This window comes from Limtongia smithiae (assembly GCF_038497785.1).
Source record: "Limtongia smithiae strain NRRL Y-17922 unplaced genomic scaffold V1518scaffold_3, whole genome shotgun sequence".
In the NCBI taxonomy this organism is placed as follows: domain Eukaryota; kingdom Fungi; phylum Ascomycota; class Lipomycetes; order Lipomycetales; family Lipomycetaceae; genus Limtongia; species Limtongia smithiae.
The window spans coordinates 596,307-622,732 of record NW_027117624.1 but is presented as its reverse complement, the minus strand read 5'-3'; the positions used below and the strand labels follow the sequence as shown (position 1 = coordinate 622,732).

Below are 26,426 nucleotides of genomic sequence, written 5' to 3'. Positions count from 1 at the left end.
GATTAACAGGGTCTTGTACCGAGCAGATGAGTGCGGCTCAAACGGAGCCGTGACAGCCTGATGCTCAGCTCGTTCATGCCGGGCCAGATCAAATGAGCGGCACTCCAGGCAGTAAACCCCTTTACTATGGATAGTGCTAGCACTTCTATAGTCTGCAAAGGTAGCTAAGTATCATTATGATTATCACCATTGATCTCCTGGCGAAAGCTCTGAAGACAGTCGCTCTAAACCCATACATTACTATCGCGATTCCTCTATATCTGCGATGGTGAGTACTACGAGAATTTGACGCGCTGTATATTACTTACAAATGTATACCAGGAATTCATATGAACAATATGACGCAGAGATTATGCTTTCCCAAATATATGCTATTCTTGTGGTGATCTATCAAATCGTTCGAGCGTTCAAGGGCTTAAGCCAAGGAACATACTTGGATCCTGTGCTGGACACAGTTGTCATCACCGGCGGTAGCTCTGGCCTTGGACGTATATTATGCAGAAATCTTGCGCATAAAGGTGTAAGGGTCGCTATATTAGACATCGTGGAGCCGGCAGAACGATCAGGCGGCGGCATTCAGAACTTCTATGAGTGCGACATTGGCGACTCTGATCAAGTCGAGGAGACAATGCAGAGAGTACTAGAAGACGTAAGTTTATCACGCGGATTTATTTACGATGGAGTTAGAGAGCATTACTGACGGGCCTGAGATAGCTCGGCCCCGTCTCTGTATTGATCAACAACGCTGGCATGAGCAAACGAGCTTCTATAGTTGATACGCCGGTGGAAGATATCAAAAAGTCAGAGAGGTCATCTTGGGCATTCATTGATCTGTTTGTTGACCTTCTCTTATTAGGATGATCGATGTTAACCTGCTGTCGCATTTTTATACAACTAAAGCAGCCCTACCAGGGATGATCCGCCGAGGTCGTGGATACATCGTCACTATCGCATCCGCGTTGGGCTTTCAAAGTGCTATAGAATATGGTAATATTACTCTTTGATATCCTAGCACAGCTTACATTATGTTAAATTCTGAATTATAGCTCCGTACTGCGCTTCGAAGGCGGGCCTGATTGCGCTCCATGAGTCTTTGACAGCAGAGGTCCCTGAATATGGCGGCATCAAGACCCTTTTAGTTGTTCCGGGTCAGATGCGGACCCAAATGTTTAGCGACATTATTCCTCCTCATCAATTTTTCGCACCACTAGTTGAGCCCGAGGATCTGGCGGCTCAGATAATTTTAGCAATAGAACGTGGCCATTCGGGACATATTAGCGAGCCTCTGTACGTGAATTTCATGCCGATAATACGAGCATTACCCGAATGGACAGTGTGGATATTTCGATACTTATCTGGAATGGACAAAGCAGTCCGGATGGCCGACGCGGCTGTAGCAGGGTGAAGCTGCTATCCAACATGTCTTGTATACATTCATTAATCAAGTTGGTCCTTCCAAATACAATATTCTATCCATACAGGAATCGTTTGTAGTTTTCACCTAGTATCTGAACGCCTTCTTTTAGCTCCCATCCTCGGACCTCGCACACAAAGAGGACGATACTAGCTAGCAGGCCCTCCATTGTCTCGCCGGCAACGTGAAAATCACTCTCTATTAACAGCCTGTCTTGTGGAACGATGCGCACAACCTGCTTGAATTTTTCGCCAAAGCGGGAGTTGATGGCGACCGAAAAAGAAAAGTAGACTGCAATGGGAACTCTGCGACTGTTTGTCCACAGGGCGATTTGGTCTGGTGGACCAGTATAGGAGTGAAGACAAATACGCTCTGGAAACGGAGGCGGAGGCTCCATAGGCTGAGTATTTTCTGCCGAGTTATCATCAATTGTTGGCTGTAACCTTGCTGCCTCTTTTTCCTCTCTCTTCTGCTTCTTCCGGCTGAGTATGGGGTAGTTCTCCCATAATACCTTGATGGTATCATATAAAATCCCATGGGCTTGAACGCCATGTATCGACGCTGGACGGCGATACTTTGCTGCAACACGTAACTGTGCAAGTAAAATATCCTTCTGATGAGCTATTTGAACTCTGTATGGACTTAGACTCAAACCGATTCTATCGCCTAAGCACGGGTCGCTGCCTTCGTTTAACAGAAAGTCTCCTTGTGTATTGTCCGGAAGTTCAAAGGAAACATAGTCTCCTGAGCTAAGTAGTCGAAATGACTTGTCAATGCCGACTTCTCCCAATATAGCGTTCGGATGCCGTTCGAAATTCACGATAAGCGACTCTATGAACAAGCTAAGACTTTGCGGCGTCGGTAGTTTGAGAAGAAAGTCTTCTGGAGGTTCGGGGTATAAAACTGATCTATAATGTGCAAGCTTATCTTGCGGCGGTATAGGTGTGGTGTATAGTACATGAGTAAACCATGGATGATATCCTTGCTCCACTTTATTAGCAGTGTTCCCACGACAATATTCTCTCAAATTTCATTTGCTTGCTTACCAAAACTTGGAACAATCCAGTCTGGAAATTCGACAGCGACATCGTGCACACGGTCCTGATCATGAAATCGCGTTGACATAACAATCAGTTTCGAGGCTCGAACAAGGCTCCTTGCGGCAGACAGCCGCTTGTAATTATCCGCAACGTGGCAATGGGCGTCGTAGATACCAAGAGCCCAGATATCATCTGGGAGACTCTTCAAGTCTCTGGCAAATTCGGGAACCATTGATTCTCTGTTAGCTCGTCTAACCTTGTGTGATGGCGTCCCTTAGTCACCTGCGTGCTCGAGATGTCTCGCCGGATGTCGATCGAAGTTTGAGGGACGTGCTCTTTGGCGGATAGCGCGGGCCCGAGCAAACTCTGAAGTCCCAACGCGAACTCCCAACGACAACGTCAGTAGACTCCGTCACCCTTAAATTGTCGATCCCGCTCAGCGTCCGCTGACGCCTCACATAACCATCATTCTTTTTGTCAAGAAATTATGCCGATTCCAGGTACGCAGAAGTTTAGAAAAACAATCAGGGGGAAACTCTGAGAGAAAGACTAACGGGGTCATATCAGTGGCAACTGTGTTTCTCATCAGCTTTGGGCTGACAGCCGGGATAGCTGCCGGGCTCGTACTATACCGGGAGCGCGAGGCGATTGGCCAGAAAATCGAAGAGATAATTCAGAACATGGAAATGAGCATAAGCAAAAGCAAACATGCTTATACGACCTCTGGCCACTGCAACTCTGAAGAGGAAGTCGAGCTGGCGCGCATGCAGAGAGATTATGATAGGCAAGACAGTACTGCTCGGAGCAGTGTCCCGGAACCGAGTAAAGAGACTAAGCTTGCACACGAAACTATGTCGACAGCAAGAGAGGCTACATCTAGCGGGCTGAGACAACGACATGGACAAGCTGTGCTTTCACCAGGTAAGCTTCCGTTATCGACTCTGATAGGGGATGTAGAAATCTAACACCCTTGATAGAATTTACAACCTCGGATGGATATGGCACCGACATATCATCTCTGTTATCCGACACGGAAGATACTCTCTCGACAGATTCAAACGATGGTGTGATCAGTCTTCCCGATTCGGAATTCGACAGGTTAATACGAGACAATGATAGGGATGATTCTTCGGATTCCGATAACGGACCTCTTACAGACACCGAATCGGGTACAATTAGTGATTAAAAGCTAACATCGACTTTAAGTGACGTGCGGCTATAGGCGTAATATGTGTATATGAGTTCTGTGTTCTTGGTATTGCGTCTTTCAAGTTTTTTTAGTGGCGGTGCTTGCGCCTTTGGTGTTTGCGTGGTGTACGGTTAAATTACTGACGGATTTGCTATTTTTTTCGATCATATCGTGCACAAGTGGTATAAAGCTGACCAAGTATTGATCCCGATGTCTTCATACTTGCGAATATCGAATTAACGCTTGCCATCTTGATTCTATTTAGGAACTTGCATTCAAGTTTTTTAGATTATGAAATGAACGTACTCCAGCACTAACTTTTTTTCCGACAGCTAGTATTACTATGATAGTGTTGAGTTTAGAAGTTTTGTTGTAGCATGAAACTGAACAAATTAAGCGGTGGTTCGACGCGATAGTTACCCGGTTCAACGATATCGCCTGTGATTAGACGCGTCAAGAACTAGGCGCGTCGCGTGTAAACTGGGGCAATCCCGCCGAGCCCACCGCGCACAATTCTTAACTCTGGAGTCGGCATTTGTTACCATAGTGGATGCCTACTAGGCGTCAGATATTTCATGTGGCATTTGTATATTCACCGACAGAAAGCACAGAGGATCGGACGTTGCTGAAACGCAGCACCAGCGATTACCGACTAAAGCGCGTTAAAGCTCCATTACGTTCTACAAATACGAACTCAACCAACGGTCTACTAACTGAGAAGAGCAAACGATCTAGGAAGGAGAGAGCGGAGCTTACCACGCTCTGTATCATTAGCAGCAGCAGCTAATTGACGATGGAAGCGGCGAATTCCCGGGCTCAAAGTGTCGAGCACGCGCCGGCAAACCTGAATGCGCAGAAGGACGATGACATTTCGAACAGTTCTACGATTGCACCTTTTGAATTTGATGACTTCAACTTTGAGGAAGCCGAAGCCGAAGCTAGCAACGTCAGGTATGCCCACAGCCCGGCGTTGAAGGAGACGTCGCCCGTCACAGACATAGATCACAATAATGCGGATGTGAAGATGGAGCACATCAAGACGGAGAAGGCACTGCGATATAGTGCGCCATTTGAATTCGACGAAGCTGGCGGGTTAATTGGTGAACCACCGCCTCAATACGACTTGACTGCGGACGCGGAAGCCGCATATGACGACGAAGACTGTCAAGACGATATCTGTCTGGAAGAAGATTTCAAGCCCGCAATCGAGGGCTTGATCGAAGATCCGCTTGCTGATTCAATACCAGATGCACAGCAGAATGCCATTTATAATGTCGACGACAGTATGCCTAAGGACGAGGAAGTTCACGACGAGCCGACAGGGATGACATCGGCTACGGCTAACACTGAATTTCGAGATTCATATTATCGTATGGCAACAACATCTGATGGCGAGAACGTACGAATACGGACGCGGATATCTCATACCCTACGTGCACTGCAACGAGAGCGGCTAGGCGAGAAGCGTTCCATGTTGAGCGGTCCTTCGGTGTCGAAGATGTTGATCGAGATTGAGCGCAGGAAGGCTCAACATATGACCAGTACAAACTCTGACGCCAGCACGCTGGGAGCAGATGCGGACAGCGGCGAGTTATGGGTTGAGAAGTGGAGAGCCAAGAAATGGGTGGACTTGGTGGGCGATGAGGTATGGCACTTATGTCTATATCATTCGTCGCGTCTACTAACTTGTGTTATTTAGCGAGTTCATCGCCAGGTTCTCAGGTGGATTCAGCACTGGTCGTATGCGGTGTTCAAGAAGCCAGTTGCTACGACAGCGGCGCCAAAGCTGTTTCACAGCCATGTCAACAGCAACAATTGGAGTCCTCCTCAACCGAACGATCCGCTCCAGCGCCCACTCAAGAAACTTCTGCTACTACACGGTCCGCCTGGACTAGGAAAAACGACAGTCGCACATGTCGCTGCCAAGCAAGCTGGATACGATGTGCTAGAAATCAATGCTAGCGATGAACGTGGTGGAACTGCGGTGCTGGGGAAGATTACTGGCGCGCTGGAATCACATCGTGTGGGTAAGCGGCCGGTGTGCATTATCGTGGACGAGATTGACGGAGGAGCAGAGAGTGTACGTGATTTAATCCGTGATTATGCTTCTGTTGCATATGCTAAACCCGTGATAGGGCTTCATTCGAGTTCTTCTAGATATCTTGAACTCAGACACCAAAGCGGTCGTACAGAACGCGTCTGTCGCAGGTCAAGCGACAAGGAAGAAGAAAAAGAGCGCCAAACCGCTCCTGCGACCGATTATTGCTATATGCAATGACCCATACGTATCAGCACTACGATGTCTGCGACCATTATCCGAGGTAGTAAGTTATAAACGAGCTGCGACGAATGTGATCACTCAACGACTGCGGGAGATCTGCGCGAGTGAGAACCTGGTAGTGGATAACCGGACATTGACAGAGCTGGTCGAAAACATGGATGGCGATATGCGAGGATGTGTGAACACGCTGCAGTTTGACATGGGAACGGGAGAGAGCGGAATTGGGCAGAAAGACGTGTCGGCAAATCCGAATGCGATAGTAGGAAGGGTATTCCGAGAGGGTCCACGAGTCACAGATCGCCGGGCGAGCTTGCGAAATATTGTGGAAGAGGTTGAGCGGAACGGAGAGTTCGATAAGATCACGATGGGCTGCTTTGCACTGTATCCAAGCATGCAGTACGCGGACGACCTTCTAAGCAAGCCGGTGGCGGCAGGTGATTGGCTTCACTTTTACGACAGGCTTTCGCACTCTCTATACCACGACCAACAGCGAGACATGTCGCAGTATCTCGCTTATCCAGCAAGTACGTTTCGCATGATGTTCAGCAGCCAGAGCAATAACGTGAAGGAGTACGGTATTCCGAAGACAGATTATGAGGCGCGCGACGCACAGCGGTCAAACAAGGAAATCATCAAGCAGCTGCTAAGTGAAGCACGACCGTCGCTGCATCAGATGTTTGAACAGGACTTGGTAATTGCGACTGAACTCGCGCCGAATCTGATGACGATTACCAACCCCCGGCTGAATCCAGCAGGATCGAGCGTGCTTATAGAGCGTGAGCGGGAACTACAGAGGCATGCGGTGGACGTGATGCTAGATTTTGGACTAACCTACGTGCAACATCGTGCGGAGAACTCTGCGTTTGTGTACAAGATGGATCCCGCGGTCGAAGAATTGTCGACATTCTCAGAACAGGACAAGGAGCGGGCCGCGGTGGGCAAGTATACGAGCAGGCAACTGATTGCGCAAGAGCTCGAGCGCGAGAAAATGAGACGTGGCGCAAGGCCTGAAGGGTATCTGGCTAAAGACATGTCAAGTCAGAAGCGATGGCGCAATGATGGCGACGAGGCCGAGCAAGAGGACAGCGTGCGAGCGAAGCGGAGCAGAGTCACCGAGTTGGAGGTCCGGAACAAAGAGAACATCCCCGACGGACAGAACAAACTTGCGCGGGCAACGTTCCGGTCGTTTTTCAGCACTAGCTCTCCGCCAAAGGGGCAAGATAACAACGGACACTTGCGGCAGTCGTCAGCACAGGCGCGGCGGGACAGGGCGAAGAAGGACAGAAAGCAGAACGTTTGGGTGCAGTTCCACGACGGCTTTTCGAACGCGGTGCGGAAGCCGATTCCGTGGAGTGAGTTTTGGCGGGAGATATAAGAGATGCTGATGATATCATACAATGCATTAAAGTTATGTAGGAGGAGGAATCGGAGAAGAGACGGACTTTGTGGCGGAGACAATGTACGCACTGACGATTTCTTTGTTGTACCACCAGCGCACAACATTTCCAAACATGGAAAACTTTTCAAACCGCAGAAATTCGCCGATGCCGTCGCGAGCGGATCCGCGTTCTTCGAGGAAGTCAGAGAGGCCGGGAAAGACGCGGGAAGATATATCGTCAAAGTGGATGGACCAGCCGTACTCGGACGAGAAGCCAGCGTCGGCAAGCAGCTGCACGTATTCGGACTTGGAAATAAAGTTTGAAAAAGGCGTGTTGGTAAGACGACAGATGGTGCGCAGGCCGAGTGACTGTAGGAACGGGAGCTTGTCATGAGCGCGGAGAAGGTCTTCAGCTGCGAAACACACTTCATGCGGCTGGTGCTGGTCCTGCGCGGAAGATGCATTCTGGAGACGGTCGTAGGCCGCGACTAAGGTAGCATTGGCGAACATAAAGAACTTTCGGCGGTCTGGCTGGAAGTGAATTAGACAGTCGAGCGCGAGGACTTTGTTGATGTTGCCATCCACTAGGGCGGCGTTAAGAACGTCGACCGGCCAGCCTTCACAATTTTTGCTATGAAGTCCGACAGGATCGCTGCAGTCGCGCGCGTATATCTGCGACTTTTCCGCAAGATTATCCTGTAGAAGTTTGGAACTAGCCATGGAGGCATGCAGCGGAAGCGAGGTGATACCGATGTAACTGCGCACGCGAGGCGCGTAGACGAGTGCCTGATCGCCGCAGCCAATGCCGACGTCGAGCAACACGTCGTCGGGGGAGAGCGCGGCAGCGTCAGCCAGATGCACAGCTAGAGACGTGGCCGCGGCCTTGAAGTCTGTACTCGGCGGCGCGCCAGGATCGCGCAGTGGCCAGAAGCCCATGTTGTTCCACGTTGCAGGTGGCGCGGAATCTAGATTGAGCATGACATGCGCAAGACTGTAGGGCTCGGTCGAGGACGCGGGCCGCCATCTGCGCAGAGCGCGGGCGACGAGAGGTGTGGATATGCGAAGGATAACTGAGACGACGGAGAGGACACCGAAGAAGAGGAAGATGCGCTCGACAACGGCGGCGCCGTAGGAGGCCGCGTCGACGCGGGTGGAGGCTGCGATAGCGGCGAAGACGGTCACGGTGACTACAAGGCGGAGGAGCATGCGGCAGGTATGGCCGCGGAGGAGGGCGGGGCCCATGGCGAGTCTCGCGTTCGGAGCGTTCGAGAAGGCAAGTGCGAGATCGTCCACAGGGGGCGTGTACAGCGCCACAACAAGCGAGACAGGGCAAGGGCGCGGGGCTGGACCGGGACTAGCGCTGGATATGCACCCCTGGACGTTTGCGTTTCGCGACCTGCGCCACTATCGCGATGGGACAGCTGCACGTGAGCCACACGTGGCAGGGGGCGGCTAGCAGTTAGAGGGTGGTGGCACTTGCGCCACGGGATGTGCACTCTAAAATGTGCCGCGGCGGTGCGCGGGCGTGTGGCGGTGCGCGACGCAGGCGGTCACGAATCAGTTGTTAAATGAAGTGCGGCATGCACAGAGAACGCGCGGCGGCGGCGCTACGACTGAAATATCTTGCTCTGTGTTGCCGGTTCCCTTGTACTCCTCCACCCGTTCCTCTTCACCATGGCGCCCCGCGCAGTCACCTTGCACCGCGCAATCCTCGTCGTACTCGTGGCCCTGGCCGCCGTCGTCTCCCTCCTCTACCTCTTCTCCGGCACCTTAGGCCCCGATGCCGGCGCCATCAGTGGCCCCGACATCGTTGTCGACGACGACGATGTCGTCGACTCCGCGGCCGGCGGCGGTGGCTCAAGCAGCAGTCTCCCCGAGAACTACCAGCGCCTCGAGGGCCAGTACTGGCGCAACGCGGAGCTCCGACGCAACCCCAGTCCCCTCAGCGTGCTCGCCTACTGCGGTCACAACCTCGCTAAGAACCCCGAGCGTTCGAACTATCTTGTCTCGGTCAACAGCAAGGAAGGCACCATGGCGCGCATGCGCTTCCCCGTCGAGGGCCCCGATCCTGCGTACAACCCCAACCTGCTGCCCTACCCCATCGGCTCGCCTCACCCCTACATTGGTTTTGCCCGCGTCACGCCCAAGGAGGGTGAAATCGGCCACCACGAGCTCGTATACTGCGATATGGAGTGGTCAAGCACCCCCGTCATCAAGCGTCGTATCCTGACTTGCGCCTCCGGGAAGGCTGCAGCTGTGCCCCTGCCCGAGTGGGAGTCCCCTGAAGGCTTCTGCTCTGAGGAACTGAGCTTCCTCACCCTGAAGAACGGCCACACTGACCCGCGAATCTTCTTTTCCACCCGCGGCGAGCCGCTCATGATCATTGGCACAAACGGCATTCACAACTGCCTTCACCAATACATCATCGACCTCCGCGCTGTCGTCCCTGGACTCTCTACCAAAATGAATCTTGACAGTCTTCCAGTGCGCTTCGCTCAGCTCACGGAACTCAACCGACGCGAAATCAATGAGATCGAGAAAAATTGGTTCATACTCTACGATCCGAACGGCCGCGAGTATGTGCACCACGACATTGCCAACCGCTCGTTGTCCGTGTTCGATAACCCTCATATTGCTGGAACCGAGGTCCGCAACATCGCAAATCCGACACCGTCAGAAGTTCTTTCTCTGCTGAAGGACTATAGCAATGATGAGAACTCCGCCAACCACATGCACCAGGCAACAAACTCGCTCCGCGTGACCTTGTGCGATTTCCCTTGCATTCCGACCATCCACAACACGGTCCTTATCGAGATCATCCACGTCAAATACAAGAACATTTTCGAGATCTTCTACCGCCGCTATGTTATTGTCATGAACGCCACGGCTCCTTTCGACATCATAGGGCGCACCCCGAATCTCATGTATGCCGGCACCGACGAGCAGACCATGATCTACACAGTCTCCATGGCCTGGGACCATAACCACTACCGCCGACACGTGCCATGGGACGAGGAGAAGTACGGCGGCCAGGATGTTTGGAAGTCTTTGCGCGACAAAGAGGCCGCCGAACAGAAAGCACAAGCTGATCGAGCAGCCGCTGTCGCTGTTGCCAAAGCAAAGGCCGCGGGAGGGAAGCGGTCTTTCTCGGGCGAGCTCATCTCGCGAGAAGCTGCGAGCAAAACAGACGTCGAAATGAAGAGACTGAAGCAGAACCCGTTGGTCAATCAGTACTACCAAGGCTGGCTGAACGATGTCGTCATGATCAACATCGGCATCAACGATCAAGACAGCGCCGTCATTCACACCACAGCTCGACACTTACTCAGCTGCATACATGTTGTCCCACCATCTTCATAGAGCGTTTTGATCTCATTTGTTTTTGCATATACCCTAGCTGGTCGCTGGTGTAAAACAGGGTTTCGTTTGGTAATATATTTCAATTTCATGTCATCCATTAAAATTTTTGCTTACTTGATTGTATCTATGTAATTTACTTCTAATAATTCTATGGAAGTAGTTTGTCATGGAAGTAGTTTGTATTGACATGCTGATTTCACGGTCTGTATGAGCGGAGTAATTATCACCAGCCGTGGCGGCGCGCGAGCCAAGTACGCGTCACTCTGAGATGCGCTGCGGCTTGTGTACCTAATATAGTGTGTACTTACTACCAAGATTGTGTATTTGGGACTTTTACAACTAGAGCTCTTAAATTAGGTTCCATAAGCACGAAGCCCACCTCTGACGCGCTCTACCTCAGCCGCAGTGCCGCTGCTTTGTTTACCTCACAGTTCTTTGTTTACAGTCGACAGGCACCCTTTCACTATCCGGAGTTTTTCCTTCAAGAGCATCCCAACTTGCACACTGCTCAAATTTGCGACGACAGTCAACTTACTTCAATTTGGGCCGTAAGCAGCGCCTAGGTCTCTGTTTGTTACATCGCGTTCCGCTGGTCTGGTCTTCAACGCTCATACACGCCAAATGGCAACTTTGCTGGCCGAGACCAGCACAACCACGACCTCATCTCCATTACCCACTATCAGTCGAGATGAGAATGCACCGACTATCAGCCAAAGCGATCAGTCATTTTTCGACCATTCAAGTTCGCAGAGCCAACCTCGTCCGAAAACAGTAGTCGAAGATTACAACGAGTCGATCCCAGACTGGCGCGATGTTGAGCTTTCAGAGGAGTGGATCTCCCGACCTAACTCTCCGACCGAAGGAAACGCTACGCCAAATGGCAGTGTTATGGAATTGCCAAAAATCGAGTCGGAGACTGCGAATGAACAGGAAAGCGGAGATCAGGGCGGAACAACGCGCGTATCGGCTGTACTACATCTTGCCGCAGAAAATGCTAGCAGCAGTACACCGGACTGGAAGAAAATAGCTGCCGCACCCAAAGATATATTCAGCCCTATGACACTAGAGCGAATGTTCAAACCAAATGATGCTGGAAATGAGTAAGTGCTACTGACAGTCTAGCTACGATATTCTCCCTAATTCGACTTTTTAGTTCATTTACGGTTCACCGGTTTCGAAGCACCTCAAAAGACAGTCAGAGACTCAGAGCTAGTCTATCGCGACTTAAATCTGAACTCGACAACGTCAGCCCGATCTCAAGCCACAACGATCCTGCACCAAGAAAGCCCTCGGTCACACGTCGCAGTTCAGATGCGAGTAAGTTGACCACCACAGCTAAGCCTAGCGGCAGAGTACAGTCAGGCTTGACCAATATTGCCGAGGAAGCTACAGACGACAGCGAAATTGACAACCGTTCGACACGCCGCCCAGATGTGCGCGGCGAATTCGCTATTGAACCGTCAAAGCAGGGAAGTCCGCGACCACCACAGCAGGAGAACTTCAGCTTTTCGTCAAATCCGCCATCATCTTTAAGAAGGCTTTCAACAAACCTAATTCCGCAGCAGAGACATGGCTTGCTCTTCCATCTGCCAGTCACACAGCAGAACAATGACAATGAGCGACATTCAAATCGCAGATCTAGTATTACTACCGAGGTTCCGAGCATTGATGCCGACACTAGTTCGACCAGCGTCATTTCGCCGATCAAGGAGCGCACGCCGAAGAGAGCACGACTAGAAACAACTCGGTCTGTTACAACACAGGACTTTTTGTCACAGGCTGAGAACCTCATGAACTTTCTCCGCACGCGCCGTACAAATCAGCAACAATCGGATTCTATTACTTCCGATGACATTGAGTGTTCTCAACGACAGAGCCAATTGACCAATTCTGAGAGCACTAATAATTACGATGGCTCATTACCGGCGCATTCTGCTAGATCAGTGTCAAATCAGTCGTTTACGTCTGAGGTCTCGGAAAGCCACGAACCGCTATCGTACAGTAACATCGGCACACAGCCACCGCGACGCGCTCTGTATTTTGATTCCATTCGGAATCGGTATGAGACAAGTAGCGTTGAGCTGGGAGATTCCATTGCCACAGCCGCGCGTGATAAGCGGACTTTAGCAGATATTGGTCTCAGTCCACCAAAATCTCAAAATTCACCACGTGAACGATGGAACAATCAAGCACCATATGCCGCGCAGGGTCTGATGTCTATTGCTCCGGCTCAATCTCACATGGTACAGAAGCATACGATTCCGCTACAGGATACTCGTGCTTCATCAACGCGATCATCAACAACTACGTCATCTGGGCGACGGTCAATCGGATCGCATGAGTATGAACAGATGCAGAATATTTTACCGGAACAGGTGTCAATTCCATCAACTTATGGATCTATGGTGTTTGATGACAAACAACATCGGTGGATCCGTCAGTCGAGACTTGATATCGCTGCGCCTGGCCACGAGGAAGAGGAAGACGTGTTTAAAGATATCGACGACTTGACGGACGGTGTCAACACCATCAATAATCGATATTCCAAAGCCAAGGCGGCTCAGGAGGCGCCCGATAATGAGTACAGAAACTCGTTACAGCGAAGTTTGTCATCTCTGGAGGAGGCGTTAACTAGCTCATCAAGCGGACAGGAGGATAACGCGCGGAACAAGTCACCCCAGAAGCATCATGAGTATACCAACATCGCAGCACTGGAGAAAAACCGCGACAAAGGTCCAGCAACACTAATTTCAAAGAAAGGGAGCTTGAAGCCTACGACTCGTCCAGAAGTGTCATTTCGATTGCCATCACAACCGCTCTCTTCATATAGCACGCATACTTCGCCACATGCGGGAAGCCATCTCCACGAGGCCACAAATGTGTCGTTATTAGACTCTTCGTTCTCCATTGCAGTGCATAATCTCGTTAAGGTGCTGTCAGATCTCTATCCATCCGAGATGCGTTGGGAAGATTTGGCTGTCCTGGATCTTCACGGCCGTGGATTGGAGACATTGGTGCGACTAAGCGAGTGGTGCCCAAACGTGGTGGATATAAATATGAACGACAACCATCTCGCTCATCTGACTGGTGCGCCCTCAACCACGCGAACATTGCGAGTTGCGCGAAATAGCTTGTCGCAGTTGACGGCGTTCGGATCGCTTGTGAATTTGCAGTATCTTGATTTATCGGAAAATCAGATTGAGACGTTGGATAGTGAGTAGTAGCATTTGAATATGCTTCCTAGTGCACCGAAGCTAATCGCATTATAGGCATGAAATCGCTGGTACACTTGCGGGAATTAATTGTTAACAACAACGAGCTTGTTAATATTAACGGCATCATGCAACTTGATGGATTGATCCGACTGAGCGTCCAGGGCAACAAGCTTGATGTGGTAGACTTTGATAGCTCCAGTTTGTGAGTACTTAGATCTGTACCTGTCGAGAATATATGGCTAGTGCAGTGTGCTAACACGCGAGCAGGACTCGGCTTGAAGAGCTGGACATGTCCGCAAGCAATGTTCAGAAAATCATTGGACTCGAGCGCCTTACGGGTCTCTCGGTTCTCAATCTGGGTAAGTAAGTGCTATTGATTGCACAGCATCAGCTGCTAATCCTAACGGCAGATAACAACAAATTGAGGCTAATTGAATCGGACGGATATCTATCGAGCATGAGAACGCTAAAGGCATGCAAAAACATGATGACAGAATTTGACGCTGGCTCCTTTCCGAACTTGCGAGTTCTGTATCTGGACGATAATTGCCTCCGGCTTGTGACCGGTCTCAGGAAACTTCGATTGCTAGAGAACTTCAGTATACGAGATCAGCGAAACACTATCGTGTGAGTAATCTAGTTACTGTTTGCCGCTTGAACTTAGATTTGCTAACTGTTATCAAGTGATATGCGGTGGTCAAGTCTCAATGATGCGCGGAAACTGTATTTGTCTGGTAGCCGACTACGCGAACTGCCATTCAACCAGCATTTTCTTAATCTACTCAGTCTTGAGCTTGCCTCTGTGCAACTTAAGTCTCTGCCCGCCGGTGTCGCGATGCGCATGCCGAATCTGCGGGACGTAAATCTGTCATTCAACGAGTTGACGGATGTATCAGCGTTAAAACATATCTTCAGACTGCGACGACTATATGTGATTGGCAACCAAATCGATAGCATGCAGAGTCTAGCAAATGTTGTGCGCACGTTGCCGTCGCTACAGGTGCTCGACGTGCGGATGAATCCGCTGACGCTTCATTTCTATGCGCCCGTGATCACTGAGACCGCCGACAAGGATTCTGTGACGACGTCGTCGACGCAGCGACTGACAAGCAGCAAGCGCCGTGACCTGCACAAGCAGTATACGCTGCTGATGTCACGCGCGGCGCAGGCGCAGTGGGAGCAGAGAGACAGCAAGTTTGTGGCGCAGTTGAGCGCGACGACGCGCACGAAGCGCCAAGCGTACCAGGGTCTTATGTTTGCGTGTGCGCCAGGGATTGCCTGGCTTGATGGCGCCGCATTTGAACATGATGGTGTCGCGGAGGTCAGTCGTGTTCTTGAGAAGGTCTCGCTGCAGCTTGAGAGCAAAGCGCCTCGTGCACATTCAGCAGTTCGACGTGGAGCGAAGTGAGGGAGTAGTGAAGAATATCGGTGGTTTATCGGTATATATGTTTGGTGGTGGTTTGCTTTTTGGGAATCATTTGTTGTAGTGTATGATTTGTAAGAATACTGTAGTAGTTTCAATTGGCGTGGAATATATTACGGAAGGTATTAACTATTTTGACAAAATGTGAAAGAACTACCAAGATTAGTACTTTCGGGTCTGCTTGCTGCGCATTCTGCGAACATCCTTCTCGCGTTCCTTTGCCTGAAGCTTCTTCTGCTCTTCGGCGGTAAGTCCTCTTGCCTCGGTCTTGCTGAGATCCTTCTTCTCCTTTGCGCGAATGCGCGCAAGCTCCTCGGCGCGCTCCTCCTCCTCGACCTTCTTGAGTTTGCGCACTTCTTCGTCGCGGGTGTTCTTGAGCTTGCGCAGGACCTCAGGTCGCCAGTGGGCCTTGACGACGGCAACGTCTATGGTAGCGAGGAAAGCATTGATGATGGAGGTGGTGGCCTCGGCGTCAGCAGCAGAAGATCTGGGGGTGAGCACGAGGAGAGCGCGCTTCTTGGGAATGTACTCTGCGGAGGACTTGAAACGGTCGACAGGCAAGTCGCTGATGACAAGGTACTGGAGGACGTTCTCGGCCGCCTTGATGGCGGCGGCAAGCTCGGGGGTGAGCAAGGCCTCAGTGACCTCGCTGGCCTCGGACATGACCGTGAAGGAGAGCGGCAGCTTCGGTGAGTCTGTGGTTCGGGTCAGAGAGAGATCGTAGGAGTGGTCGCGCACGCTCTTCATGAGCGACTTGTGGACGATAGCGAACACGAAGCCGTCGTAGGTGGACTTTGTCGCGGTGTCGTCGGCGGGGGTGACGAGGAGCTCGAGTCTGTCGGAGGGCACTGGCAGGTTGGTGAAGAACGAGAGCACGTAGTCCATGACAAGTGTGATGAGGTTGTTGCGCGTGAGGAGCGTGAGTTTGCCGTGCATCATGTACACGTTCAACCGGCCAGTGGCATAAAAAATGAAATCGAGCGGGCCGAGGCGCTTCATGATTTTCTTGGGACCAGGCAGTGGCGCTGGGTCGCTGGCGACATCGGCGAGCGGTGACACGGGATCGAAACCAACCTGGTGGAACTGCGTGCGAAGGTTGTCGACCTGGGCGGTGATCCATGAATACGCGATCCTGCGATTCAAAAAATCGCCGATAAAGTGTAGGGCGAGGAAGCCAACGACGACAGAAATGAACGAGAGCTCGCTCGCCCAGTTGTAGTACCACACACGCTTGACAAACGGCAGCGCGTAGAACTGTTCCCGGGTCATGTTCATACGGAGAGGCGGGCTATATAGGAACAGCATAGTCAGCCAATCATTCAAGGCCAGAGCCATATAGAGCAGCAGCTATCCAATCCAATGCACCGAGGAAACTCACCCAGTGTACGCGCCGGCAACAGCAGTCGTCGTCTCGGTCGGGACCTCAGCCTTGTATGCGCCGAACTCATCGTCCTCGGCAGCGGCAACGCTCACGGCGGCCGCGCCAATCATGGCAACCGCCAATATGGCAGCGTATGCAAAAGACGACCGTGCCATATTGAGAGTAAGCGCGCACTGTGTAGAGGGGCAGAGACGGCGGATGGAGACCCTGGGAAGGCGATAGAAGACCGTCGATATGCGCGGAGGGGTGTGGGGCGGCGCAGGTGTACACAAATTGAACAACGGGCGTCGAAGGGATTGGTAGAGTCACGTGACATATTCTCAGGATCTTCGATCAGCCTTGCCTATGAATCTACGCGTATCTACACTCTGAGTAATGCCGTAACATGAGTAGATTTTTGAAGAGGCATGCGGATCGTTATGCTTAGACCGCTTACGATGCTACTTTAGCTTCATGATGATAAGACGCTGTCAATGATCACTCTGCGTCTGTCGCTGTGTTGTTTCGTGTGCTTTTGCCTGCGACGGCGTGCTATACTGGCGAGAAGTTTTGACGTCCTGACAGACTGCGGCATTGCCCTTACTATATTCGATGACACAGTTGATGCACATATTGGCTGGTCGGCAGTCGTTATTGAGGACCTGGCAGGCATGTCTTCAAATATATGGACAGGCTTGCCGACTTGACATTTGGCCTAATATTCGTCTGCTATTGCTTTCTAATTTCGTGCGAGTACATGGAGTGTTCCAATTCTGATTGCTATATACCTGAATAGCTCTACCTCGCGCTGCAACGCTAGATCAAAGTAATCAAAACGGGAAAGGTCACACAGATTATAGTCGACCGTCGAATAACAAATCGCTGTGAAGAATCAAGGCCTAGGAATCCGCTGATTCCTCTTCCCCGTCCCTCGTCCATTCTTTATATCATAGCTAGCTAAGCAATACAGCAAAGCAGCGCTTACTGCAAGCGCCGCATCTTCGTTACAAATCATTAGAAGTCATTATCAATCGTCTATCAGCTGTTATCGATTCAGTGCATCCCTGCTCCGGGTCTTCGTTTGTCATAAGCGCCCAGCCTCATTCTATATAGGCGCCGACGGGTTATCTTCGTTGTCTGGAAGTCAAGTCTAGCAGCGTCGCTTATATTGTCGAGCCGTCCTCCGAGCGGCTCATCAAGTTACCCTGCGTGTCTGCTGACTGTCGGTCCACCGATCCCTCATAATCGCAGGAAGGGCCATACCAAGGAGAAAGCACTGTTTCCCGTCCGATCAACACACGTTAAGCTCCTTTGGGCCTACTTAGTACTGCGGTGGGAGACCACGCTGGAATCGTAGGTGCTCTTCTTTTTTTGCATTTTATTTCTGCGCGACTATTCGGAGTTTCAGTGACTTGAAGCTTAACTGGCTTAAGCGCGCATCCGCGCTCCTGAACGTCGGACGGACAAATGCTCCGCCATGTTTTAGTTAGGTTGGAGATTAGTGCCCGGATGTCCGAGGCACAAGTGTGTCGTGCAGCGGCCACCTAATTTTTGTTGTTTGAAGTCTGTAGCCCTGTTGGGGTTGAGTGTGCGTCTTCCAATGGATCTACGGTAGAATTTGCACTGCTCCAGCTGGACCTTGACGCCGAGGTGTTTAGAGTTTATACGCACAGATGTCGAAGATACGGCGCCTAGCCTATCTATGTGTCACTGTGCGAAGTAGTCACGAAGCAGGCGGCCGATATCGCAGAGCAAGACAGACCGAGAGCAGTGATCGCAGACGAAGAGCGCGATACCGCTGTCGTTAATTCAAGTCCAGGTCCTGCAGGTCGCAAATTTTTCGTCGCTGCAGGCCCTAGGTTGTCTACGCATGTACGCAGTACGCTTAGGCGACGAGTCGAGGAGACAGACTGGACACGCCAGTTGCAGTGGCCTGACTAGCAAATGCATGCTACGGTATTCACTGACGTCTCACTCACTTGGCCATGGCCATCTCCGGTGTCAAGTAGCCACGATGCACAAGACTTCATGTTTCAAGTCTGGGTAATACATCAGCAATGTCGTTCTTGCGGTCTGCAGATGGCGCGGTGGGGAAGCAGCATGCACACAAGGCACGCGTTAATTTCCGGGAGGACACTTAGTCCAGATTCTTGATGTGATTATGCATATTTGCGCAGGCATATCGCAGGTGTCATTGAAATGTAGCCTGCAACGGCAGTGTAACAGGGAAGTGCCGACGACCGGCAGGGCTGTCTCAAACGCGTCATCGCTGCTCAGAGCTCGCCATGTGCGGTGCGCGAGAGTGGCATACGCAATGGCGCTGGCCGTTGTGCTGAGCCACAGCAGAGAATTAGAGTAGGGCGCGCGGGCGCCATTAAAACGGCGGCGAGCCAGGGAAAGGGCGGCGCAACCCCGTCGACGGCGATATGTGGCTGCTGTGGGCAGGTCCCGGCGCTGCAAACCTCTGCTCGTTGCTGGACGCTCACCGGGCCGTCTCTTTTCGCAACCACCGCTCCCCGAGATGCGTGCGGTCGCAGGAGGTGGCCGCGATCATAGCGTGCCCCGGCAGCGCCTCAGCCGTGCCCTCTGCGACGAGCGCAGCGTGGGCTGGGCGCCGGCTGAAAGGGAGAGGAGGCAGCGCGCGTCCATAACAAGCACACGAAGCACCGAGCGGCGGCGACGGAGGCCACTCTCGCGGCCGTCGAGCGTGCTGCGGTGGTGATGTGCGTAGCGTGCCCGCAGCGTGACGAAATCCGCCGCTTGCCGCTGCTTGGCGTCTCGCGCTAGCGCACGTATTACTCGCCGCTCGGCTTCCACAGCTCTTCCACGTCGAACACATCCGCACGCCGTCCGCCTGGTCAGCGCCGCTGCGGCTACAGGAAGAGCCACGACGTGTCGGGCGGCGTAGTACTGGCGGAGAAGCGCGTCCAGCCCGCCCGCGCAGTCCCTGCTTGGCGCTACAGCCCGCGCGTGGTTCTAGCGAAGCGCGGTACGCCTGCACCGCCATGCGCGTCCCTCTCGCGCTCCTCGGTGGCCCTGTACGGAACCGGCGGAGCCCCATCCGAGTCCGACGCGCGTCGCGCGCGTGAGTGCGACCCCTTTTCCCTGCGCTCACGGACAGAGCAGGCGACAGTGCTCCAGCGTGGGGGAAATGCTGCAGCACGAGATAAAGTTGGGTGCGACCATACGCGGCCCCGCGACCGGTTTGAGCGGGGGGCGCCGTAGAGGCGGGCCCGGCAGAAAGGGCAGACGTAGCAGGGACGCAGCTCAGGGCCAGGCACGGAGGGCGGCGGACGGGCAGCGGGCAGGACGTGACGGCCGCAGAGGCAGAAGTGAGTTGCAGTGCTGCGACGTCGGCGTCCGCGTTTTCCCTCTTTACATCCACGCATCTCCACATCGCCCTCCTCTGCCGCCGCCCTTGGTCTCGCTCGCAGCTGCTTCGCCACGGCGTGACCTTCACCACTCCCGTCCTCGGTGCACCCCTTCCGCCCCTCTGCCCTCTCGACCGCTCGATCCCGCTGCGCCGGCTGGCCTGCAGCCATGGTTCAATTCACGCAGAAGTCATCCGTCCTGCGGCCGGTGCTACTCGCCATCTTCGTGCTCTCCGGCGTCTACTTTGTCTTTGCAAACGTGAGTCCGCCTCTGTCTTGGCGATTTAACGTTAGCTCATGACTGACACATCGCCTTCTGTAGTATCGGATACAGTCTCTGTCCAAGCAAATCAAGGTCTTGGTTATCAGCGCAGACCGCGAGTCCGTCACGCCGACCACCACTGCCACCGCTGATCCGGCATCGGCCACAACCACCGATGAGCTGCTCGCGGCTTCTGCAGACCCCTTCGACGATACAGCGGCCATAGCAGCGTTGTCGGCCGAGGCTACGGTTTCAGCGCAACTGACTGAAGACGCTGCGGCTACCCCGCAGGCCACTAACGGTGCTGCTGCTGCGGCCACCCCCTGGCCGTCGACAGCGACCCCTGTTCATCCCTCACAATCCGCCGCTCTCAAGGACTTCCTCATCGACGACGACGACGACGACGACGATGGGGACGACACGGTATCCGCCAATGTCTCGAGACTGACGGACGAGGCTGTCAAAGAGATTATTGCTGACGAAAATGTCATGGTTATCGGCGCCGGCGACTTCAAGCGCAAGGTCTACTTCCTGCTGCCGTCCACTCAAGTCAACGTTCTCGCATGCAAGACGATCTTCTCGTCTACTCTAAACGGCTTTCCCAAGCCCGTGCTTCTCAACTACGGCATCACCTTCCGCACCGAGTTCGAGGCCCATTTCATGAAGATCGCCGCCATTAACGAGTTCCTCCAGCACAAGGACCTGGACGCAGACGACATCGTGCTCATCATGGATGCGTACGACGTCTGGTTCCAGCTGCCGTTCTCAACGCTGCTCGACCGCTATTTCCGTCTGCAAGACGGCGACCGCGTCAAGTACAACAGCCAGCGCAGCGCAACCGACCCGCCTTTCGCGGAACGCGTCATATTCGGCGCTGACAAGCGCTGCTGGCCTAATAATGTCAAGTCCCCCGCGTGCACCGCCGTGCCGGAGTCTACCCTACCCGAGGACATCTACGGGCCCAATACCGACAACGACAGGTTCGCTTTCCGCAACCGCGGCCGCTGGCTCAACTCTGGCAATATCATGGGCTCGGTAGGCTCCATGCGCGTCGTCTACGGCCGCGCGTATGACTTTGCAAAGAACATGAAGGCACACTTTTCGGATCAGTTTGTTGTTGCTGAGATCTTTGGCAGGGGTAACGTGCCGATTCGGATCGACTACGAGTCCTATTTGTTCCAAACCATGACGTTGTCCCACGCCGACGTCCTCTTCATCGACGAGGAGCAAGTCGAGTCTGATGCGGATCTGGATGTCGATCTCACCGCCCCGGGCAACGAGTATAAGGAGCTGCGCGCCTGGATTCGCGACAACCGGCCGGACGTGCCCTTTTATGCGGAAGACCGGAACCCAAAGACGGTGACCGACGAGAATCTCCTGCAGATGATCACCGCCTCATTCCTCACAAAGCGAAACAGCAAGCCGTCGCGGCGGCACATAGCCTGGAACCGCGTCTCTGCCAACACCCCTGTACTGTTGCACTTCAACGGCCCCAAAGCGGCGCTCGACACTTGGTGGAACAAGATGTGGTGGGTCTACGACAATGGTCCCAAACGCCGCGGCGTGCTGCTCGATTACGCGTACGACAACGGTGGCATGTACGTCGACATCAACCGCACCGACTACCGCAGCTACGACAACATGTGCGGCGAATTTGACATTTGGGAGTTCAAGGGCGGAAAATTCGACAACAAGGCTATCAGGCCCGGCAGTTGGCCGTCACTCGATCCCGAGCCGTTCATCGTCGGCATGGATCCCTCGAAATCGCCCAGTGACGGCTGGCAGAAGCTCTTGGACGACCACGAGGCGGACTTGAAGAGAGAGAAAGAGCAGAAGGCCAGAGCTCAGTCTCTCATCAAGTCTGGCAAAGGATCCACGACCGCCAAAGCCGCGGTCAAGAAGGCGGCAGCCAAAGCTGCGCACGCATCGGTCAAGCCCGCAGCTGGCGCAACTGCATCAGGCAAAACGACAGCTGGTAAGGTCACAGCCGGCACGGGTTCGAAATCAGCGAGCGCAGCTTCCAAGGACAGCACGAACAAAGCGGGGAGCAGAACGGGATCAGCTTAGCTGACCTGACTCGAGTCACAACATCATACCCCGCCTTGGCTCTCATCCCCAAAATCATTCACCACATCATCTACTATTGCATGTTCAGCGGATATCACGCGGCCGGGTTGTATAACACACTAAACTGTCTAACATTCAACTTTATCATAAATTATGTCGAGGCAAAGTCATTGCGGATGGATATCATCGCATTATCTTTCTGTGTTATTTAGAAATGGTCATATAATATAATGTAATACAGGCGGGGGGAGGCGTTACTGATTACTTGAAATGTCGGGGTATATTCGTGCATCGACGTGTCCGTGCGCGCAGGCGTCATCCAACGAAGCACGAAATATTATGATCCCTTCCCTGTATGGCACGAGTCGCAAAACGTTTTGCTCAGATCGACGATGGCACCGCCGCCTTGGTTGTGTGCGAGCACAAGCGCGCGTCTGCCATATGCACCTCATTGGCTCTGTTCTTCACCCACACCACCTTGTCGGCCGCAGCTGGCACAGGCTCACCGCGCCGGCTAGTTCTGCAATTGCACACCCGTGCCGGTAGTGTCACCTCCCGGCGGGACGGGCCGATCTGCGACGTCGTCGGCTTGTCGCCTTATCGCTCGATCACTGCCCGATTGCATGCCATCTTCGCACGCCGGGGCGACCGAGACTTCAACTGACTGCGACTGTGAAACACAGCGTAGTATTATGTTCCTACACTTGCGCAGGGTGTACTGGTTCCCTACAGTTTATGGCGTCGTCAATGCATGGACGACTACTACTCGGGCGCTCCGTGCCAACACTTCATATCCCTCCAGCTTCTCTCTTGCTCACCCGTGTATCCGCATCAGAGGCGGATATGGCACTGCTCGGGGCTGTCATGGCATGAGAACGGTCGTATGGCTCCAGACGATGCCGTTGTTCGTCGATTGCTACGAGAGTTCTATACTGCTCGCGATACCGAAGCCTATGCGCCTCCACGCAGGCAGCCAAATCGTCGCACGACTTTGCCGTTCACATACATCTAAAGCAGTGATATCCTCACTAGGTGGTGGTCTTCATGACATCTGTAGACAGGTATAGTAGTGCAAAGAACTCGCAGAACGAGCGCTCTGCATGTCGTACGCAACCTACCAAATTCGCCCCTGAATTACGTCTCCTCTCAGTTCCCGCTCACCAGTTCGCAGCTTTCCGGCGCCAATTCGAACAGACACCGACTCTGCGAGCGAGGACACGGAAAAGCCTGAAGGACGGAGAACAGACTGATCGTGTCGGCCGGGTCTGGAAGCGGACAGCATAGGCAGGAGCTGTGCACACCAGGCTAGGCCTCGCGGCCAACGGTCGCCCAGCTCGCAAGGCGGTCACGTGCACTGCGTCCGCTCCACCAGCCTCCGCCGCCATCGCCATCTTCCGCCGTCGCGTTCCTCTTAAAGCAGGCAAGTTTGCGGGAGAAGCGCGGAAACGTGTCCCAAAACGCGATGCCACATATTTGGGTGAGCGAGCGGACCGGCGGGCCGGGTCTCTCGTTGAACACGTCTCGCAGGGCCCGGCGAAAGGGGAACGCAGTACCAAGGCGGGGGCGGGGCAGGACGGGAGCATACAGCCGGCACGCTGTACGCTAGCTTGGACTGCTAGCAACACATCGCCAATCAGCGCGTGCAATTGAACTGCTTCCGCGCCTAGGCTTGTGCCTTCTACAGGAACAAAGAAACACGAAGGAATCGGAGTTACCAATGCTGATTGATGATGACACCTTCCAGGCTCAATCACAACGCTTGAGCGAAGAGATGATCTGCGTCCCACTTTCCCATCACGCGAAATTACAGAGTCTGGTAGGGGCTCACCATCAAAAGGGCTGTCTTTCGGCGATAAAACCTTGGCCGGCCAAGTCATAGTTTGTGATCAAATAAATCCATTTACTATTATTTGCCAACAAAAAATACAGATCCCATGCCGAGGCTTACATGATGATGCAAAGCCAGCTGCTTATTCTTTTGCCTCAGGTACCCAAACATTTCAGGTCATCGATAGTTAAGAGAGCGAACCAGTCAGTCTCACGATTGAAATAACAGAAAAAACGAAAAAACTCCTAGAGATGGTGAAGAGGACGGCGCGCGCTTACTGCAACAGGATGTTAACAGTCTTGATCTGCGTGTAGTTCTTGAGCGCCTCCTTGCCGAGCTCGCGGCCAATGCCAGACTCTCCGTATCCGCCGAAGGGAAGAGCCGGGTGGTACTGGTTGTAGGAGTTGACCCAGACGGTGCCAGCCGCCAACCTGTTCGCTGTCTCGATGGCAGTGTTGAGGTTCTTGGTGTGAACCGCAGCCGCGAGACCGTAGGAAGTGCCGTTGCCGAGAGCGATGACCTCGTCGATGTCCTTGAACTTTGCGATGACAGCAACCGGGCCGAAGATCTCCTCCTGGACGACGCGCATGTCGCTTGTGACACCAGAGAGAATGGTGGGCTTGATGAAGTAGCCCTGGGTGCCGTGAGCCTCACCGCCAACCTCGACCTTGGCGCCCTCCTTCTTGCCAATCTCGATGTAATTCAGGATACGCTCGTACTGGACCTTGGAAACCTGCGCACCCTGGAAGGTGTTTTCGTCGAAGGGGTCGCCGACAATGTTCTGGGCGGCGCGCTTGCGAAGAGCCTCGAGGAGCTTGTCATAGATGGTCTCCTGGACGTAGATGCGCGAGCCGGCCGTGCAAACCTCACCGGAGTTGTAGTAGATACCGAAGTTGAGCCACTCGACGACCTTGTCGACGTCGACATCGTCGAAAACAATGTTGGGAGACTTGCCACCGAGCTCAAGAGTGACCTTCTTGAGGTTGGACTCCGCAGCAGCCTTCATGATCTGGCGACCGACCATGGTCGAGCCGGTGAACGCGACCTTCTTGATCTTCATGTGGCGCGAGATCGCATCTCCAGCAACACGACCGTATCCAGAAATAATGTTGATGACACCAGGGGGGAAGCCGGCCTCCTTGATCAGCTTGGCAACAACGAGCGCACCGAGAGGAGTCTGCTCAGCACTCTTCAAGACGATAGTATTGCCGGCAGCGAGCGCGGGTCCGATTTTCCACGCGAGCATAAGCAGAGGGAAGTTCCAGGGGATGATCTGGCCAACCACGCCAATGGGCTCCTGCTTAGTGTACGCGAAGGTGTCGCGGCCGGTGTCGATGACCTTGCCGTGGATCTTGTCGGCCCAGCCGGCGTAGTATCGCAGAACGGAAATGCACGCAGCAATATCTCCCTTCGCGAGCTGGATGGCTTTGCCGTTGTCGTATGTCTCGATGGAGGCGAGCAGAAGGTGGTTCTCCTCGAACTTATCGGCCAGCTTGTTCATCAGAATACCGCGCTCGTTGGGCGCAAGTTTAGACCAGGGCCCCTCGTGGAAGGCGCGATAGGCAGCGTCAACAGCAAGATCGACATCGGGAACGGCGCCCTCGTGGACACGGCCAATGACCTTGCCAGTGCTGTAACAGGAGTTAGTACCGTGACCATCAAGGGACACGAGCGAAGAATACACACCTCGGAGAGGTGACCTCAAAGGCATTGCCCTCCTTGCCGACGACGAACTCGTTGTTGATGAAGAGACCGAGCGGCTGCTCGTACTCGATGCCGTTGGGGAGCTTGTAGGACTGGAAGAGAGGAAGGTCACCCGCGGGAGCAGAGAGAATTCCGGCCATTGCAAAATAGTAGTACGTGTGTTGGGAGTGGGGAGAGTAGAAGAGAAGCGGGGCGAAGTGAGCACAGACGGGCTGATGAGGAGGAGGGAAGATCGCGCAGACCCTGGCGCCTTTATAGAAGACGCAGTGGTCGGCGATCGCGCATGGTCCTCCGAAAGCCGACTGTCGCGCGCGTCGCCTACGTCGCTTCTTCGACGTCGTCGCGACGCGGTCCGAAGGAGCGCACCCTTTGGCCCTGCGCCGCGTCGCGCCTGCGCTACTGCGGGGTAGGCACTCCGGATCACAGATCACAGCCGTGCGGGGTGCTGTCCCTGTGACCAGGGCGCGCGTGCTGGCGACCACGCGCGCGTGACGCGCGCTACGCGGGCCGAGCGGGACCTACGGCCGCGGGCCA

General features: G+C 53.5%; 11 protein-coding genes across 11 annotated transcripts; 6 read left to right on the top strand and 5 right to left on the bottom strand.

Annotated features, from left to right (window-relative positions):
* Window positions 1-76: 76 nt before the first annotated feature.
* V1518DRAFT_413581 (uncharacterized protein) lies at window positions 77-1,490 on the top strand. Its single transcript, XM_066903349.1, has 4 exons — window positions 77-649; window positions 715-800; window positions 857-987; window positions 1,047-1,490. The coding sequence occupies exons 1-4, from the start codon at window positions 311-313 to the stop codon at window positions 1,403-1,405; spliced, it is 915 nt and encodes a 304-aa protein (XP_066760732.1). The 5' UTR covers window positions 77-310; the 3' UTR covers window positions 1,406-1,490.
* V1518DRAFT_381925 (uncharacterized protein) lies at window positions 1,048-2,858 on the bottom strand. The gene is made up of 2 exons (XM_066901657.1): window positions 2,461-2,858; window positions 1,048-2,395 (listed from the first exon to the last, which is right to left on the bottom strand). The coding sequence occupies exons 1-2, from the start codon at window positions 2,684-2,686 to the stop codon at window positions 1,470-1,472; spliced, it is 1,152 nt and encodes a 383-aa protein (XP_066760731.1). The 5' UTR covers window positions 2,687-2,858; the 3' UTR covers window positions 1,048-1,469.
* Window position 2,859: 1 nt separating this feature from the next.
* V1518DRAFT_413577 (uncharacterized protein) lies at window positions 2,860-4,053 on the top strand (the record flags this gene model as incomplete). The annotated part of the gene is made up of 3 exons (XM_066903348.1): window positions 2,860-2,954; window positions 3,022-3,375; window positions 3,432-4,053. Coding segments are annotated over exons 1-3 (572 nt in total), but the record flags the coding sequence as incomplete, so codon positions are not given.
* Window positions 4,054-4,967: 914 nt separating this feature from the next.
* On the top strand, window positions 4,968-7,299 carry V1518DRAFT_371841 (P-loop containing nucleoside triphosphate hydrolase protein; the record flags this gene model as incomplete). Its single annotated transcript, XM_066901369.1, has 3 exons — window positions 4,968-5,288; window positions 5,343-5,723; window positions 5,779-7,299. 3 exons carry the CDS (start codon window positions 4,968-4,970, stop codon window positions 7,297-7,299), a joined length of 2,223 nt encoding a protein of 740 aa, XP_066760729.1.
* V1518DRAFT_413574 (uncharacterized protein) lies at window positions 6,920-8,600 on the bottom strand. Its single transcript, XM_066903347.1, has one exon. It carries the CDS (start codon window positions 8,542-8,544, stop codon window positions 7,333-7,335), a length of 1,212 nt encoding a protein of 403 aa, XP_066760728.1. The 5' UTR covers window positions 8,545-8,600; the 3' UTR covers window positions 6,920-7,332.
* A 306-nt stretch (window positions 8,601-8,906) lies between these two features.
* On the top strand, window positions 8,907-10,991 carry V1518DRAFT_413573 (uncharacterized protein). The gene has a single exon (XM_066903346.1). It carries the CDS (start codon window positions 8,977-8,979, stop codon window positions 10,660-10,662), a length of 1,686 nt encoding a protein of 561 aa, XP_066760727.1. The 5' UTR covers window positions 8,907-8,976; the 3' UTR covers window positions 10,663-10,991.
* A 76-nt stretch (window positions 10,992-11,067) lies between these two features.
* On the top strand, window positions 11,068-15,443 carry V1518DRAFT_413570 (uncharacterized protein). The gene is made up of 6 exons (XM_066903345.1): window positions 11,068-11,762; window positions 11,816-13,875; window positions 13,932-14,079; window positions 14,145-14,236; window positions 14,288-14,504; window positions 14,562-15,443. The coding sequence occupies exons 1-6, from the start codon at window positions 11,284-11,286 to the stop codon at window positions 15,283-15,285; spliced, it is 3,720 nt and encodes a 1,239-aa protein (XP_066760726.1). The 5' UTR covers window positions 11,068-11,283; the 3' UTR covers window positions 15,286-15,443.
* On the bottom strand, window positions 15,393-16,933 carry V1518DRAFT_413567 (uncharacterized protein). Its single transcript, XM_066903344.1, has one exon. It carries the CDS (start codon window positions 16,633-16,635, stop codon window positions 15,463-15,465), a length of 1,173 nt encoding a protein of 390 aa, XP_066760725.1. The 5' UTR covers window positions 16,636-16,933; the 3' UTR covers window positions 15,393-15,462.
* A 3,074-nt stretch (window positions 16,934-20,007) lies between these two features.
* V1518DRAFT_203971 (uncharacterized protein) lies at window positions 20,008-22,672 on the top strand. The gene is made up of 2 exons (XM_066900899.1): window positions 20,008-20,290; window positions 20,354-22,672. The coding sequence occupies exons 1-2, from the start codon at window positions 20,201-20,203 to the stop codon at window positions 22,358-22,360; spliced, it is 2,097 nt and encodes a 698-aa protein (XP_066760724.1). The 5' UTR covers window positions 20,008-20,200; the 3' UTR covers window positions 22,361-22,672.
* A 703-nt stretch (window positions 22,673-23,375) lies between these two features.
* On the bottom strand, window positions 23,376-24,349 carry V1518DRAFT_204028 (uncharacterized protein). Its single transcript, XM_066900900.1, has one exon. It carries the CDS (start codon window positions 24,235-24,237, stop codon window positions 23,518-23,520), a length of 720 nt encoding a protein of 239 aa, XP_066760723.1. The 5' UTR covers window positions 24,238-24,349; the 3' UTR covers window positions 23,376-23,517.
* Window positions 24,237-26,250, bottom strand: V1518DRAFT_381913 (aldehyde dehydrogenase domain-containing protein). Its single transcript, XM_066901656.1, has 2 exons — window positions 25,875-26,250; window positions 24,237-25,819 (listed from the first exon to the last, which is right to left on the bottom strand). The coding sequence occupies exons 1-2, from the start codon at window positions 26,030-26,032 to the stop codon at window positions 24,463-24,465; spliced, it is 1,515 nt and encodes a 504-aa protein (XP_066760722.1). The 5' UTR covers window positions 26,033-26,250; the 3' UTR covers window positions 24,237-24,462.
* Between the last annotated feature and the right edge of the window lie 176 nt (window positions 26,251-26,426).

Excerpts from the sequence above, each read along its gene's own strand:
- V1518DRAFT_413581 (XM_066903349.1), top strand. The coding sequence starts at position 311 with ATGTATACCAGGAATTCATATGAACAATATGACGCAGAGATTATGCTT. Across the intron at positions 801-856 it reads CCGGTGGAAGATATCAAAAA|GATGATCGATGTTAACCTGC; the intron begins GTCAGAGAGGTC and ends TTCTCTTATTAG. Across the intron at positions 988-1,046 it reads TCAAAGTGCTATAGAATATG|CTCCGTACTGCGCTTCGAAG; the intron begins GTAATATTACTC and ends TCTGAATTATAG.
- V1518DRAFT_381925 (XM_066901657.1), bottom strand. The coding sequence starts at position 2,686 with ATGGTTCCCGAATTTGCCAGAGACTTGAAGAGTCTCCCAGATGATATC. Across the intron at positions 2,396-2,460 it reads CTGGATTGTTCCAAGTTTTG|GATATCATCCATGGTTTACT; the intron begins GTAAGCAAGCAA and ends AAGTGGAGCAAG.
- V1518DRAFT_413574 (XM_066903347.1), bottom strand. The coding sequence starts at position 8,544 with ATGGGCCCCGCCCTCCTCCGCGGCCATACCTGCCGCATGCTCCTCCGC.
- V1518DRAFT_413573 (XM_066903346.1), top strand. The coding sequence starts at position 8,977 with ATGGCGCCCCGCGCAGTCACCTTGCACCGCGCAATCCTCGTCGTACTC.
- V1518DRAFT_413570 (XM_066903345.1), top strand. The coding sequence starts at position 11,284 with ATGGCAACTTTGCTGGCCGAGACCAGCACAACCACGACCTCATCTCCA. Across the intron at positions 13,876-13,931 it reads TCAGATTGAGACGTTGGATA|GCATGAAATCGCTGGTACAC; the intron begins GTGAGTAGTAGC and ends ATCGCATTATAG. Across the intron at positions 14,237-14,287 it reads TCTCTCGGTTCTCAATCTGG|ATAACAACAAATTGAGGCTA; the intron begins GTAAGTAAGTGC and ends TCCTAACGGCAG.
- V1518DRAFT_413567 (XM_066903344.1), bottom strand. The coding sequence starts at position 16,635 with ATGGCTCTGGCCTTGAATGATTGGCTGACTATGCTGTTCCTATATAGC.
- V1518DRAFT_203971 (XM_066900899.1), top strand. The coding sequence starts at position 20,201 with ATGGTTCAATTCACGCAGAAGTCATCCGTCCTGCGGCCGGTGCTACTC. Across the intron at positions 20,291-20,353 it reads TCTACTTTGTCTTTGCAAAC|TATCGGATACAGTCTCTGTC; the intron begins GTGAGTCCGCCT and ends CGCCTTCTGTAG.
- V1518DRAFT_204028 (XM_066900900.1), bottom strand. The coding sequence starts at position 24,237 with ATGACTTGGCCGGCCAAGGTTTTATCGCCGAAAGACAGCCCTTTTGAT.
- V1518DRAFT_381913 (XM_066901656.1), bottom strand. The coding sequence starts at position 26,032 with ATGGCCGGAATTCTCTCTGCTCCCGCGGGTGACCTTCCTCTCTTCCAG. Across the intron at positions 25,820-25,874 it reads TTTGAGGTCACCTCTCCGAG|CACTGGCAAGGTCATTGGCC; the intron begins GTGTGTATTCTT and ends CTCCTGTTACAG.